Below are 16,014 nucleotides of genomic sequence, written 5' to 3' on the forward strand. Positions count from 1 at the left end.
CCAGTAACTTTTACTAGTGGAAGACTATAATGTGTGTTTCTTTGGAAAGTTCTCACAGTTGCATTCTAGCAAGTCAAGGAGAGTCACACAGGTCATTTGTTTGCTGTGCTTTTGTACCAAGAAAGTGAAACCTAACCCACTGCTCTCTTGCAACCTAGTGGAATCTTACCATCTTCCCTTCCTCCTAGTTATTTCTTTTATGGCAGAAAGGGAAGATTATATTAATTCCACACCCTTTTGCTGCAAGTATTTATGAAGGTTGCAATAAAAGTGAAAAATGACTTGCAGTGCAATTAATGAGAAGGAACAGAGACTATTTCAGCAACCAAATCATAAGCAGCCAGCCAGCCAGCTACTGATTTCATACACATGGATCAAACTCATTATGATAACCAATGCAACTACTTAATAGTCCATAGAATGCTCGAGGTAACTGCTTAAGACAGGAACTGAAAGGGGGCCGAACACATCAACTGAGGTTCATCACCAGTAGGAGTGGGTGATGCTCATGTACAGCGTTTCAATAAGAACATGGCTGCCTGAATTCCATAATTATGAAGAGGCAGATGCAGATTTCTGCTTCTGGTCATTTCACTTCTGCATGATGCACAATACCTCCCATGCTGTACAGAAAATCCATAATTAGCAGGTGGAATAGTTCACTCACATTGCATTCACCATCTTACTCATAAGGACAACAGGGAGGTGAACATGAGTTAACTCCAGTATGCTGAGATTAGGTAATTCAAGAACAAGTTCCAAGAATGCCCTTTTTCACACATTAGACAAAAATGTTTTAAGGAAAACAATATTAGCTATAACTGCATACAACAGAATGGAATTTGTTAGGTCAGGAAAAAAAGAGGGATATCTCAGCCCCAGGTGAACACTTACCTAACTCACCAGCTGCATTTCGACCACCGACTGCATACAGATGTCCTTTGAGGGCACTTAGGTGGAAGAAGGTTCGCTTTTCATTTAAAGAAGCCACTTGCATCCATTTATTATACCGAGGATCAAACCTGAACACAGTGTCAACCGCTGTCTTTCCTTTTGTGTCGTAATTGCTCTGTCCACCAACAACATAAAGGAAGTTCCCGATCACCGCTATGCCATGCTGGTAACGGGGCGCATCCATGGGGGCCAGAGACCTCCACTCGTGTGCTTTCTCATCGTACATTCGCAGCTCCTTGCTCACAACCAGCTGCTGCCGGAGCACTCCGCCCAGTGTAACCAGGTGGGTGCTGTCTGAACGGATGGCTGTCCTTTCCGACTGCATCACTGGCTGCATGTAGGGCATCATTTGGTAATTGCTGGCTTCCAAGAGCAAGTTGACACAAGTGTTGTCAGTCCTCATGAAATCCACTGTTTGGACATAGTTGATAAGATCCTGTGGAGTCATCAGAGGGAACCGGATGTTCTTCATGAGCTTGGCCGCACATTCCATCCGCAGCTCCTCGTACCGTAGCCAGCGACAGGCAGCCTTGAAGAGTTCCAGCTCTGTACAGTGCTTAAGGCTATTACTTGACAGGACAAAGGCAAGGCGCTCAAAGGGGAGTTTCACAAACTCGCCAGTACTTAGTAATGCCGGGAAGTTCTTCAGGATGAAATTATTCACGTATTTATCCACTTCTGTGAGGTTGTATGTATTGGCAATCCGCCCCACCTCAACACAGTTCTCCAAGGAAACCTATTAAGGAAATAGAGAAAAGAGGAATTACACTCATTTTAAGCTCTGAATTGATGTTTGTTGAAGCACAATAGATTAACACAAGATTAACTAGGGAAGAGACACGCCCACACTCAAGGTGATTTAACACCCGCAAACTGAACCTGGTCGGTCCTATGGCTCCGGAACCACTGGAGCATTCTAAGGCCTCCTGTGAGGCTTTGGCAAGGCACTTTGCAGATAAAATTGATCAGATTAGGTGTGTTACTCTGCACACTGTGGATACAGTTAGTGAGCAAGAGGCGGCCTGTGGCAAACCGGTTTTGTGGGATCGGTTCCAGCTTCTTCCTCCTGATGAAGTGGACAAGGTGCTTTCATCTGTAAGGCCGACCACCTGCTTACTTGATCCTTGCCCATCTTGGCTCATTATGAGCTGCAGAGAGAGACTGGGTGAAGGGATCAAGGCAGTGGTGAACACCTCCCTTGAGGAGGGAGTGATGCCATCAGCCCTCAAGGAGGCAGTGATAAGACCGCTCTTAAAGAAGCCCTCCTTGGATCCTCAAGTTCTGAACAACTTTCTCCCAGTCTCAAATATGCCATTTTTGGGCAAGGTGATTGAGCGGGTGGTGGCGGTGCAGTTGAAGGCACACTTGGAAGAAACTGATTATCTAGACCCATTTCAGTCGGGCTTCAGGCTTGGGCATGGGACAGAAACGGCCTTGGTCGCCTTGGTGGATGATATGAGGAAGGCTCTGGATAGGGGTGAATGCTCCTTCCTTGTTCTCCTCGACCTCTCAGCGGCTTTTGATACCGTTGACCACGGTATCCTCCTGGACCGCCTGGAGGGGTTGGGCATTGGAGACACTGTATTGCGGTGGTTCTGGTCCTTCCTGTCCGGCAGGTACCAGAGGGTAGCACTGGGAGAGGAGGTTTTGGACCCGTGGCCACTTACTTGTGGGGTGCCACAGGGTTCCATCCTCTCCCCAGTGCTATTTAACATCTATGTGAAGCCACTGGGGGCTATCATCAGGAGGTTTGGGGTGCAGTGTCATCAATATGCGGATGACACGCAGCTCTACCTCTCATTCAAATCTTCACCAAGGTTGGCCGTAGAATCCCTGTCCAAATGTCTGGAGATGGTGAGTGGCTGGATGGGGAGGAATAAGCTGAAGCTCAACACTGACAAGACCGAGGTACTTTTGGTGGGAGACAAGAGGAGGCTGGGGGATGTTGACCTGGTGTTGAATGGGGTACAGCTACCCTTGAAAGACCAGGTCCGCAGCCTGGGGGTCATTTTGGACTCCCAGCTGTCCATGGAGGCTCAGGTGTCAGCTGTGAGCCGGACAGCGCTGTATCAACTCCATCTGATAAGGCAGCTGTGCCCCTTCCTTCCCGACCATCTGCTCCCATCGGTAGTACATGCCCTGGTCTCCTCTTGTTTAGACTACTGTAATGCGCTCTACGTGGGGTTACCCTTGAAGACGGTTCGGAAGCTGCAGCTGGTACAGAACGCGGCGGCTCACCTGATTAAAGGCAGCCGCCGGTGAGATCACATCACTCCAGTGCTGAAGGAGTTGCACTGGTTACCAGTTGTTTTCTGGGCCAAATTCAAGGTGTTGGTTTTGACCTTTAAAACCCTATATGGTTCCGGCCCAGCCTATCTTAAGGAGTGCCTCCAGCAACACCAGACAGGCCGCTTAACAAGATCAGCCTCAGATGGCCTTCTCTCTGTCCCATCAGCCAGGACAGCTAGACTGGTGGGGACGAGGGAGAGGGCCTTCTCTGTGGTGGCCCCCACTCTGTGGAACTCCCTCCCTAGGGAACTCCGTCATGCCCCCTCTTTAATGAGCTTCCATCGTGCATTAAAAACGTGGTTGTTCAGGCAGGCATTTGGGGTGGGTTAGGGTATTTAAAAAAAAAATTATGGTAAAATTTTATTGTTTTAAATTGTTTTATGGTGGGTTGTACATCGCCCAGAGTGGCTGGGTGACCAGCCAGATGGGCGATTAATAAATTTAATTAATAAATAAATAAAACTCGTCCTCAGATGTGTACAAGAGCAAGCCCAGCCAGATTTTGAAGAGACGCTTACAGATTGTCCAGATGAAGCATTCCACATTACAGGAACATGGGAAGGCGCCTTTGAGTCAGACCATTGGTCCAGCTAGTTCAGTGCTGTCTACGCTGACTGGCAGAGGCTCTCCAGGGTTTCAGGCAGGATTTTTCACAGCCAAAGGTGTTGATACCAGGAATTGTACATTAGACCTTCCGCATGCAAAGAATGGATTCTACCACTGAGCTACAGCCCCTCCCTTTGTAATCACATGCATATTTAGAGATATTAATTTCCAAGGACATAGCCCAGATGTATGGACAGGTACTCAAAACATAAGAGCTGAATGAGACTAAAGGTCCATCTAAGCCAGCATCCTTTTTCCAATCAGGGCCAATCCAGTACCTCTGGGGAGGTCATGAACTGGGTGGGAGAGCAATGGCCTTGCCACATTTTGAATCTAGATACTACAGACAGGAAGGCCCAATGATTATGGGATAGGTGAGGGGCGGAGAAGCATGCTTCCAATAGTAAGGGGATACAAAGCAGGCAGGAAGGCCCAACAACTAAGGGGGAGGGGAGGACAATCCTGCTCCCAATAGCAAATCTCTGGGGGCATCAAAACCCATTCACTTTAACTTAGTTTTACTCAAGACGGCTGGCATCATTAGAGGCTCCCTTTGGGTAGCATCCAAGGTCAAGATTTCAGTGATCCCCATAACCAAAATTGCTCCTAAAATAAAGCTTCCCTCCCTCCTTCTTAGTGCTCATGCCCTGGTCACATCACCTCCCAAATCTCTGAATTCAACTTACCAGTGTGTGTGTGCACACACGATTTCTCATGCACTGCTGTCAGTTCCAAGTCTTGAAACACTACCCTTGCCAACCTGTGCAAGTTGGGGGGGCTTGAGGGATCAGAACTGGGGGTCCTTAGCGGAGTAGCATCCTTAACAGCTAGTGCAGTTGGGGTGCCCTTGTCCTCAGATGTGGGTGGGGAGGGGGTTCAACCTTCACCTGCTTTCCTCTGCCTTTGCAGGCAGTACTCACCCTTGTACTAGAAAACAAGTGCTGTTCCAATTCCTTCTCCCTTATCCACCCTGTGATCAGCCCCCCAAACATCTAAAGTGCAAGAAACTCATTTCAATTTTTAAAAAACCCAAAATGATTAAGATACCAATTGTACTGAATCCAAATCACATGATAAATTTTCTTAGACATTTCTACATTACACCACACTATTAGCTTTCTCATTCCCAACTGACAGATTCCCAGTAAATTACTGCATTACTATTGGCCATTGCTCATGAGACACACAAAATAGAGGACTAAACGGGTTTCCCCTTATCATTTAAGCATCTACTATTTGAATTATCTTATTAGCTTAGCTAGCTACACGACTTTGTGTTCTAGCCAACTGCAAGTTCTTTTTATGAAGCCCTTGAGCTTAAACACCAATCTTAAAACCTGTTTGCTTAGAAATTTCCAGTTTCCATAAGGTGTCCTTTCAAGCAAGTACTTAGGTTTGCAGCTATATAGTTCTAATCGTGTGCATTATAGTATAGGCAGAAAGAACATTTCTCAAGAAGCATTATGGGATCAAATGATCAGGCTACCTTTTATACCATGTTATAAACTTTACTTGAGTGTCAGGTGGTATTTTGTTGTTGTTAAACACTTTTTAACACCCGGTTTTCAGATGGTGATAAGAAAAATGGATCCACAGCAGGAAATCTTAGCAAGAACTTTAGGCTCCAATCCAATGCACACTTATTTTGAGTAAGTCTCACTGAATGGGACTTACTTCTAAGTAGACATGTATAGGACTGCACTGTTAGTAAGGCAATTGAATGCTGGACAAAGATTACAAGTGCAAGACTGTCAAATCCGATGCTTTGACTTAGATTCCTGCATTGAGCAGGAGGTTGGACTTGATGGTCTTATAGGCCCCTTCCAACCCTACTGTTCTATGATTCTATCCTGCATCTGTCCAGTCCCCCCTGCAGAAGTCAATGAGAAGCACTGCATGGCTGCAGGAAGAAAAAGAAGTAACTCAGCCTTAGCTGTGCCTTTAAAAAAAAATTAAAAAAACAGCAGAAGAATTGTGACCTTTCATGTAGGGTTGTTTTGAGGACATTTTTTAAAAAGGCTTTTAATGTCCCAAGAACCATAGAAATTATTCACTCCTTCACTTTTTACAGAGAAACAATAGCTGAATGGGTAAGTAATTATTCCAAGAGAGACTGAAGGAGAGTTCCTGCCAAAATGAATGGTCTTCATCTTGAATAGTTTTCTCTAGGCAGCCGATGGGTTCATGAGTATGGCTTGACCTGATTGCAACAGCTCAGCCAGAAGAACCTGTGCAGCATGCAAGGCAGCATTTAGAACTTAAATAATTCCAAGGGCCACTTTTACAGTTAAGTCATTTAAGAGAGCCACACCATTAACTGAAAGAACAGATTCTTGTTTATCTCATTTAACTCAATGGGCCAGCTCATCCAATCACTGCAGACCACCATGCCTTATTTAAGCCACAGCGGGTTGCAATGCCTTCCAGCAACCATTTTGAAGATTCAACCCCCTGGCGGGGGCTTGCCATGGTTTGGTGTGTTGTCTGAACCCAGGCAGCTGGGGTTATTGAGAGTTGTTTAATTTTTTATGAGGGCTGTAATTTTTGTGAACCGCCCAGACAGCTTTGGCTATTGAGTGATAGAGAAAGAAAGAAAGAAAGAAAGAAAGAAAGAAAGAAAGAAAGAAAGAAAGAAAGAAAGAAAGAAAGACAGCCAGCCAGCCAGCCAGCCAGCCAGCCGTCACACATTGCAATCTGCTGTGGCTTAAATAAGCCACAGCGAGCTGCAGTGATCATGTGAACCCAGTCATTGTTTCCTTTTTAACCTATTCTCCACTAACACCCCTTTCTCTCTATACCCCCATCATTTCCTCTATGTACAACCATGAATCTCGCCACATCTCCATCTTTGTTCATCCTCTTTCTGCAACTCTCTCAGGCATGTGCTCTCTTCTCTGTATCTCATGCTACCTCCGCCCATGGGAATCTCTGCACTCCATCTGCTGCCTCATACCATGCAGGACATAAACACAGGTTGCTGCATCCTCATAGATCACCTCCGTCACCCCACCCATTCCACGTTCATCCACCTATGTCTGTGGACCCCTTTGTTTGTTGTCCTTTTTATCTTCATTCAGTCACTCTCTTTTGTTTTGTTTTTTTTCTATTTGTCCCTCCCCTAAGCCTTATTGCTACTCCTGTTAGCAGAGTTTGGCAACAACAGCATATAAGGATTTGATTCTGTCAGCAATTTCCACACTGAGTCACAGAAGCTGGTGGATCATCCAGCATAGTTGGTTGGCTACAACAGGCTGGAAAAATTGGTGCAAACTCCAACACATGCCTTTGGGTCCAGGGAGAGGAGCAACCACCTTCCATCTCCATCATCGATAAGCCTGTAAGGGCCATAGATTTCTCCACAAAGAGGTGGATACAGGCTGTAAACTATGAGTATCCAGAATTCCTCCAGGATCCACAAAGAATCTGGAAGGGGGCTGCAGCCACTGGATTAATGTTTTGCTGTCTTAGTCTTCACTCTTATGACTGAAAAAACCCTCAAACAAAACAAACAAAAGGAAGCTAGAACACTTAAATCTCTTTTTTGTAATGTGACTCAAATCTCTTGGTTGCATTGCTTGGAAACACAGAGAAGGGTGGCAAGGAGTGTCAGGTACAGCTACTGCCACTAAAATGAAAAGCCAGAGATAGGAGTAGCTGATGACAGCAGCCCCAAGTAACACAACTGAAGCCTGAAAATTGTGAGAAATAAATTGAAGCACCAGTAACAGAAATGAAAAAGGAGAGGATTTAAGAGATGCCAGCAGTTAATGGGTTTGCAAGCATAACCGACACAAAGATAATCCTATATCCTCATTGCTAAACCCAGGGATAAAGTACGTGGATCTTCCTTTTCCTCTTGACTGTCCTCTGGACTCCAGCGTCCAGACATCCAGAATTTAGACAAGGCTTTCTTTATCAGGGATTCCATACTGTCTCCAGAATTGGAGTTCTACTTGCTCCATATAGTATTGGCTGAAATTCAGGGTCTTAAAACACAGGCTCAAGGATTATGCATCTCAAGCAGAAAACAATGCATTCCTGTAGAATATACTTCCCCACCCTGATGCCCTCCTGATGTGTAAGACTGCAACTCTCATTATCCTCAGCCAGCATGGTCTATGGCTGGGAATAATGGGAGTTGTAGTCCCAACATATCTGAAGGACATCAGGTTGGGGAAGGCTGCTGTACAACATTCAGAAAAGTGCTTCACAATCTTTTTGTTACACAGCTGTTTGAGATTGCTTGTGTTTTCTGTCTCATTAATCTCAAGACATGTCTTAAAATCCACGAGTGTCATTTTTGAATAGTTGCATGTTAAATCAATATCATGTCAGTTTTTCTGAGGGCACCAGTTTTTGCAAGCAATCTGAAAAAAGTCATAGATGTCTCTGGCTTTTTAGGAACGACTCTAAGCCCTCCTACTTTGACCGAAGCACACAATCAAAGATAACGGACCCTGTGTAACCACAAGATGCTCTTGCCCAAACCACAGAGCAAACAAAACCTGCATACCGCCTCTCAGTGCAGAGCCCCACTGTTACAGAAAATGTCTGTCTTAGTACAAGAGGTCAGTTTACAATCTAGACCTTCAGTTTTCTTTCATCCAAGAATCTCCCAAATGGTGTAGAAACTCAGCCATTCACCTTGAACTTGAAGCCTGCCTGGGAATATATGTCAGAACACCCAAAAGTTTGGAAACCTGAATGAAAAAGGGAAGAAGCAAGAACACTCCATTCATGCGTAATGGGCATCAGGATGTTTCACACATTACCCGGGGAAATCCTGGACTCGCCACCAAGTATACACTCAAGAGGAAAGAGTATCAAACCCAGACGTCCTGATCTGCAAGTAAGAGTTGCATGTCACCTTTAGCCTTTAAGGTGCCAAAAGACTGCTTTTACTGCAACAGACGTAACATGGTTACACTTCTGGAAGTTGTATGAATATATGCACTTGTCCCATTCATGCTTTACACATCTAGGTGTATACCTAAGATGTGTTATATGTGAAGAGGCCCTCACCCTTCCTCCCAAACACTGTGCAGAAGAAACGTGTGCTTTATTTGCGGGGGGGGGGGGGGTCTTGTTTTTGCAGTTAATTTATGTAGACAGACAGAGTCCATATACACAAGAAGTGACCAAGATTCTTTAGGCTTAAACTTGCCTGCAAAAACTGTTTGGGGGCTGTGATATGCACTGGAAATTTACTAATGCACATCTCAGGCTGGGCGTTTGACCAGCCAAAAAAGAGGCTGGTCAAATAACCGATAAAACAGCATGAAATAATGGTCACGTGTTTTCAGTTCATGAACTATATTAGAACAAGGAAGATCTTGGCTTTCCCTGATCCTCTACAGTTTAATGTTTCACTCAAGGAAGCATCTTGCTTCTTTTTTTAAAAAAAAAAACTTAACCCGATAGCTATAAGTTCTCTCAACAGCTACTGTTTGTCTGGACCTGTGTCCCATTCCCCTGCAGAAGCTTTACAGAGCAGGCAACAATATTACATGGAGGGGATTACTGCAACAAGAAAGAGGGAGTCGTACAGCGACTGTGTGTTCCTGTTTGGAGATGCCTGTGGTTCTAGCAGGTGGACAGTAGGAGGAGCTTTGCTTTGCTGCTAGGTTTGTCCTTTACTGCAGCAGGCCTTGTGGGGAAAAGCAACCCTCACTCCTGCACACTTGCAAACAAAGGTCACCATAATGACATAAAAGAATCTGTCATTCACATTGTGGCATTCCCGGAATATTTGACCACAGTCAAATAACAAGCAGTGAATTGACCAGTACGTCAAACCTATGCACATTTCACCAAAAAGATCACCTAACCCATCAGCAGTCTGAGCTGGTCTCATCCATCTCTATTGCAGGAGAAATAATCTGCAGAACTCCCTACCACAGCCATTCCAATAACCACGCCTGCTTTAGTTTTAAGAGGCGTTTAACAGAATTGTTCAAGGAATCTTTCAGGCTGTCAACTCACTGTGATTTAACACAAAAAACAAGAGACACAAACTGAGCAATAACCTAAGATGTCTTACCCCAGATATAAGAAACACTTTACAGAAGTCCAACACAGGCAATATCTGTAAAAAGCTGGCAGCTTCTAGAGTATCCTGAAGGTTGTCCATGTTGAGAGAAAGTTTTGCAGTATAAATAAAATCAATGATCTTCTTTAAACCTATTTTGTTCACGCCATGGAGCTTAATGCACATTAAGTCTTGTTCTTTCATCCCACCTGAGAACAAAATTTAGATAAAATATGGTTAAAGCTGGAAAGACCTTGCCCTATAAAATTTCTTGGCCCAGAGGAAGAAATGCTTCATACATGAGCATTAGCTGAACAGAAAGAAAAATACTGGATGCAAATATATACACACATACCCCATAAGAATATTTCATGCTGAACACGCATGCTCTGACATGGCAGGACTTAGCAAACACAGAGGTGTGCCTCATCCCCATTAACTGTACCTGTGAACATGGCCTTGAAGTAATCACTAGCCGACGCCATCATTGCCCTATGTACAGGAAACACTTCATCACCATCGCCTGGCACTAGCGTCACATCACAAAGCAAACCTTCTATTCGGAGCTGGTCAAAACCCTACAAGAGAAAAGACCGCATGAACAGCTCCCCTCAGCTGCGAGAGCAAGATCTATTTACTGAAAAACAGAAGCCACTCCACGATCGTTCAAGCAGCCCCACACTATTTGCTAATTACAGGAATCTGAAGGGAAGTCCCTGGTTCTTGATCCCCCTAGAATCACCTCATGCTAAATTTAACTATAACCATCTTCACTCAAGAGCTGTGCATTTATAAGACACTGAAAAGGAGCAGGTATGTTATTTTCACTGAAGGATGGAAGATTCTACAGAATGCTTCCCCTCTGAACACGAGGCAAAGGATTGGAGCAAGTTCCCAAAACACAGACATAATTTTCAGGGCAACAGCTCTGCTTATCCATATGGCTAGGAAGGGTTGTTTTGGTCATTCAACTAGCTGTAAGTCATCCTAGGCAAGAACAGGCTGAGTTTTCCATTTGCTGCAGGTTCACAATCTACACGAAACATTGACAGCTTCCCTGCCATTTGAAAAGGGCATTGGAAAGATGAGGAAAGAACAATTGTCACCTATACCCCGTTAACAGTTAAGCAACTACCATACAGCAAATTAAGGATGTGAAACATTACGCGCCATGAAGAAAGTCTAGGACAAGGTTTCTTCAACTGCATGGAGCCTCTCTAAATCTACCATCTTCTACACCAGTGGTAGGTAACTTGGAGGCCAAAACATCTGGAAGGCCACAACTCCCATCATCCTTCACCACTGGCTATGCTGGCTAAGGCTGATGGGAGTTGTACGCCAAAACATCTGGAGGGCCACAACACCTGTTCTACACAGACCCCCAAACCTGGATATATCACTGGGGATATCAACCAGCTCCTGTAATCTGGATTCACAATCTAAAGTTATCCACTGTCATCGCCTTGTAAGTGAAGCCTGCTGTCAACCAGTAACGCAAACTCTGGGATTTGGTTATAGTTCATTATTGTGCATTGAAATATTAATGATAAAAATGAAATGATGAAAGTCCATTATTACAGTTCTTGGTAAATTCTACTGATGCATGTGCAACCTATTAAAAGTAGTCTTTTTAAAATCAAGACTGACCTAAAAAGCTATAAAGAACAAAAAATTCAGACTGTGAAACTCAAATATATCAAAAGAAACAGATATACAAATGAAAAAGCAATGGAATCGGCTGAACGGAATGAATACTGAACAGTATATGGCCATAGCTTCCAAAACTGGGCAGGCCTCACAAATATCAGCTATATCACTACTTATGTTAATCTAAGGACGGGCACGAGACAGCTTCTAGTGTTAGGTAGCCACACGATGAATAGGAAATTGCCAATCTAAATTTTGCCTCTGCCCTGAATTCACTAGATAGACTTAGGCAAGCCCCTCTCTCTTAGCCTCAGCATACCCCTCTGCAATATAGGAAAATTATAATACTAACGCTTCCAATAGGCTGCTGTAAGAATTACCGAGACAATGTATATGATGCACTTTGAAGACTATGAAGCACTATATATAAGTGTTAAGTGTTAGTACTGCTGTTCCACTCTCTTGCCAGCTGCCAATTCTCCTTCCCATCAGGTGCTTCGCCCTGCCATCTCCTTTCCTATGTTGGCCCTCACTAACTCTTCCTTCTCCGGGGCCTCTGTGCGAAGGTGTAACAAAAGGGAAGGAGATGAGATGCTATTCAGCCCTAAGCCAGTGCGCATGCATGCACATGCACACATACTAAGGGATTCTTTTCATTGTGTTTAAGATGGTCTGGGAGCCCATAAAAGCTTCTGGCCATCTCTGCAATATTCCACTTCCAATACAAAATCAGCAGAGCATAAACTGAAAGTCAGGTTGGAGGAAGTTCCCAGAATACAAGAACCATTATCATCCTGGCACCAATGCTCCTCTTCCACACAATCAATGGGAGAACAATGCAACTTATCCAAGGTGTGGGACTTGGCCTCATTTCACAGAGATTCCAAATGCAAGCCACAGATTAGCGTACCACCCAGTAGTGGCAGCAGATGGTTACTATAACCATGCTCACAGGATGTGTCTGGACTCCAGCACAGTGCACTGATAGATAATGAAATTGAATTGCCTGTCAAAACATGCTCTGAGCTAAGGGAACAAAAAGAGCAAAAAAGCAAAATACGAACACCAAAAGACAGTTTTGCCTGGCAAATTCCCTTAAAGGTATTCAAACGTGATCCTTCGGCAAATGGCTCTCTCTGCTTGCACAATGTCAAACTCGCAATGCAGTCTCCTACAATTACAGAGAAAGGCCGGGTTTCTTGACACTGCTGCCAATCTGATCAGAATGTTTAACTGGTAAAAAGGAGGAGGGGGAATAGGAGAAGGAATTTCAGAAGCTAACAATGTACTCACTTGTGCTCTTCCTTCCAAATAACTAGATTGTCTGGTCTGCAATGGCATTGCCAAAACAACAGACTTAACACAGGGACAAGTGATACAATCCCACTGAGAACATCCCAGGGAAATCCTACTAAAATAAATGGAACTCTCGAAAGGAAGATTAGGCAGGCAATTCACTTCAAGGTGTTATCTTACCTGTAATACCACAGAACTATGAGTGTTGCTGGTGAAAAATCTTGTGGTCCCTGCCTTTGATGACTGCAGATGGGCAGACACACCCATATCGCTGCTCCCAAGAGATACTTTCATGTGAGGGTCTTCCTCTTCAACCAGAGATCTAAAAGGTAAAGCAGAAGACAGCACCCTTAAGCCAAAGCCTGCTTCCCCCCTACAACACATGAATGACAACCATTGCTGAAAGTTCATTTGGGGGTCAAACCACAGACTTGTGGGTGGATTTAGAGTGGGAACTACGTAAGATTCCTACTATACTATTATTAAAACTTAAAATGTGACATGGCAATTTTTAATTTTTATTTCAGATTTTGCTGCAAGAAGCTAACAACTATAGCTGTACTGATTTTTGCTGTAAACAACTTTACTTGCAAATACACCTTGCTACCAAGGTGCAGTTGGACAGGAAACCATTGAGGTTTTGACAAGAAGTGCTGTCCATCATTTAAGTTTTGTATTCAGTGTTGGTACCTGTTACAGCCACCAGTGGAAAGCATGCACTTGATGCTGCCTCATGTATGGCAATTTGGGTGTGTATTATTCCATGCGTTCTCGGATGTATACAACAATCCACTAATCTTCATAACATGTCAGAAACACAACTGCTAGTCTCACTGAGAAGTATCTAGATTGTTAACATGCAAGTAAAACATTGGCCTCAAAATCACTTTCAGAAATTACTTTAATAGCATAACTGCCCCCAAAATGCAAGAGAATTTTAAACCCAAATACTTTTTGTACCTGTTTTCAGAAATCCAATTATTTAAAGAATTCTTGTGTACATGCGTTTGGCGCTGACACTTCCTTGCTTTGAGTAAGAGAGAGTCCACATCTATTTAAAGCAATTTCTGAAACTTGAGAATTTTTCAGAAATTAGAACCGTGGATAGCTTGAAGCCATAAGAAATTCTAAACAAGTAACTTGGACCACACAGTGAACACAGGTTTGAAGCATGGTGCAAAATACATTGAACACAAAGCATAGAAATGCAGAATGCATTTAGGAAGTCTCCATTTAAAATGTGTCCACCTGGTTATCTGTACATGGGGACATGTGGAAAGTAGTGCCTCTGTTAGCATGGAGTGCTGTGAACTGCAATTAGTAAGTCAGAAGTAACCTGAAAAATCTCATGTCACATCTTGATTAACTGCATAAAACATTTACACAACCCTAATCCAAGGATTTGCTTCCCTTACTGTATTTGTGCCAGGACATAACTGTTAGAAAAGATTTATTTTAAATAAGTCCAAGAAAACAGATGTTGGTACACTGGCAGAAAGATCTATATTAGAAATTGTTCTCGAAGTACCCCTGTATTTTATTAAGGTGTTCAGTAAGCTTGAAGGCCATTCCAGATTTGCCATTCATATCAGCAACAAGAGTATCTAACAGAAAAATTATGTCCACATTATAAATTATGCATATACAACAATTTGAGCAGAGGGAGTAGAGGAGGAAAGAGGCTAACTCTTTCTTGCCAAATCAAATGTGGTCCCTGCAAAAAAACTTTATAGGTAACGCTTTACAGACAAAAGAACCACATCCTTTGCTGGAAGAATGAACACACTTCAGCAATGACTTGACACACAAGCATTAGCCTCAAAAACGGACTGAAACCCTTCGGACTATAATGGGGGGGGGAATGTCTGGAGGCTCTCCCTAGCACATGCAAAACTAACATGGCTGGAAGAAGTGATCTAGACTAGCTTTCTCCCACAGATCCTAGCTTTTCCCCATTTTCCTAGCTTTGTGTATGCAGGGAGTCTTTGATGTTTGGGAGCCTTCAAAATAAATTTTCTCACCGCTGCGTTTCTTGCTCCACTGGGGGGAACTCAAAGGAGCCACTTGTGGAAACTCAAGTCTTCAGGCAAAACTCTAGAGAAATCTCAACTAGCGAGAAGAATTTTACATAGTTCGCAGGTGCACTAAAGCAAAGTTTATACACTTGAAACATAACTTCAGAAAAAGTGCTAGAAACTCTGCTGCTCAGTTGCAGTGATTTCCACCATGCAACTACAAAAAGCAGAAAAAGAGGCGCAGAGATGGCATGGATAAAAATTAACAGAAGTGCACAAGGAGCCCTTGACACACACTGACTTGCCAAGCGTGGTAGCCTCTACATGTCCCTCCAAATATGGAAGTTCCAAGGGTCTGGAACTTCAGACCACAGAGGTAAAAGGCTTCAATTTGCTAAGCCAACCTTACCATAGCAGAACCACCTCCAAATGATCAAGCTGTGAATGAAGTGCAATAGGTGCAAGGCACAGGCCAGGACTAAAGAGAAGAGGAGGTGGGAATACAGCAAGATTAAAACAGGCACTTCAACAGGAACGTATGAAGCAGAGGAAGAAAACTGCCTTGGCGTGACCCTGGGAGCTTTTCTAGATTATGTTTTCAACCCTGGTAAGTGAGATGGAAATCCTTCTTTCCTTTCATTAGATTTAAAACCTTAAACACAACCTTGGCTTTCAGGATCTAAAGTAAGTAAAAGCTTTCTTCCTATGGAGTCAAAGCTATCTCCCCATATTATCACCAAAACATGCTTCCAACTGTAAGATGTATATGAGTTTTTAAATAATTTTTTTAAATTACATTCCACAATGTTTTCAATACCAGTGCCAGGACCCAAAACGATTAATTGTCAACAGATGCCGTGATTACCAGCAATTCACACATGAGAAACTGCAGATCCAAAACACTGGACCTTTAAAAACTCATTTTCTTTAATTTCCCCCCAAGCTATCTGATTAGGTCAACTTTACATCCAAGGAAAAAATCTAATGAATCCACAGGAAGGACATGCAATTTAGGCATAGTCACCAAAGGCATTTTATTTGTACTCATTAATGCTGGCATGCCAAGCACTACAATTAATTAGGTAATAATGAACGTAAATATTATATCACTACCAGAAATTCTAGAAAACAGGACAGTTAATTCACTTTCTAATTAATTCCACTGCTCTGATCAATAGA

At 43.4% G+C, this 16,014-nt stretch overlaps 1 protein-coding gene across 4 annotated transcripts in view; it reads right to left on the reverse strand.

The window, feature by feature from the left end:
- Positions 1-16,014, reverse strand: part of KLHL13 (kelch like family member 13) — an 84,907-nt gene that overhangs the window by 15,220 nt on the left and 53,673 nt on the right. For all 4 annotated transcript variants that reach the window (XM_084813561.1, XM_084813559.1, XM_084813562.1 and 1 more), the window contains 4 exons: positions 13,001-13,142; positions 10,323-10,455; positions 9,890-10,086; positions 895-1,690 (listed from right to left, as the gene is read on the reverse strand). In XM_084813561.1, the coding sequence (XP_084669687.1) occupies positions 895-1,690; positions 9,890-10,086; positions 10,323-10,455; positions 13,001-13,142 (1,268 nt within the window). The remainder of the gene's footprint in view (positions 1-894; positions 1,691-9,889; positions 10,087-10,322; positions 10,456-13,000; positions 13,143-16,014) is intronic.

This window comes from Heloderma suspectum, chromosome 9 (assembly GCF_057233095.1).
Source record: "Heloderma suspectum isolate Gila_16-S chromosome 9, 16-S_ref, whole genome shotgun sequence".
NCBI classification, from domain to species: domain Eukaryota; kingdom Metazoa; phylum Chordata; class Lepidosauria; order Squamata; family Helodermatidae; genus Heloderma; species Heloderma suspectum.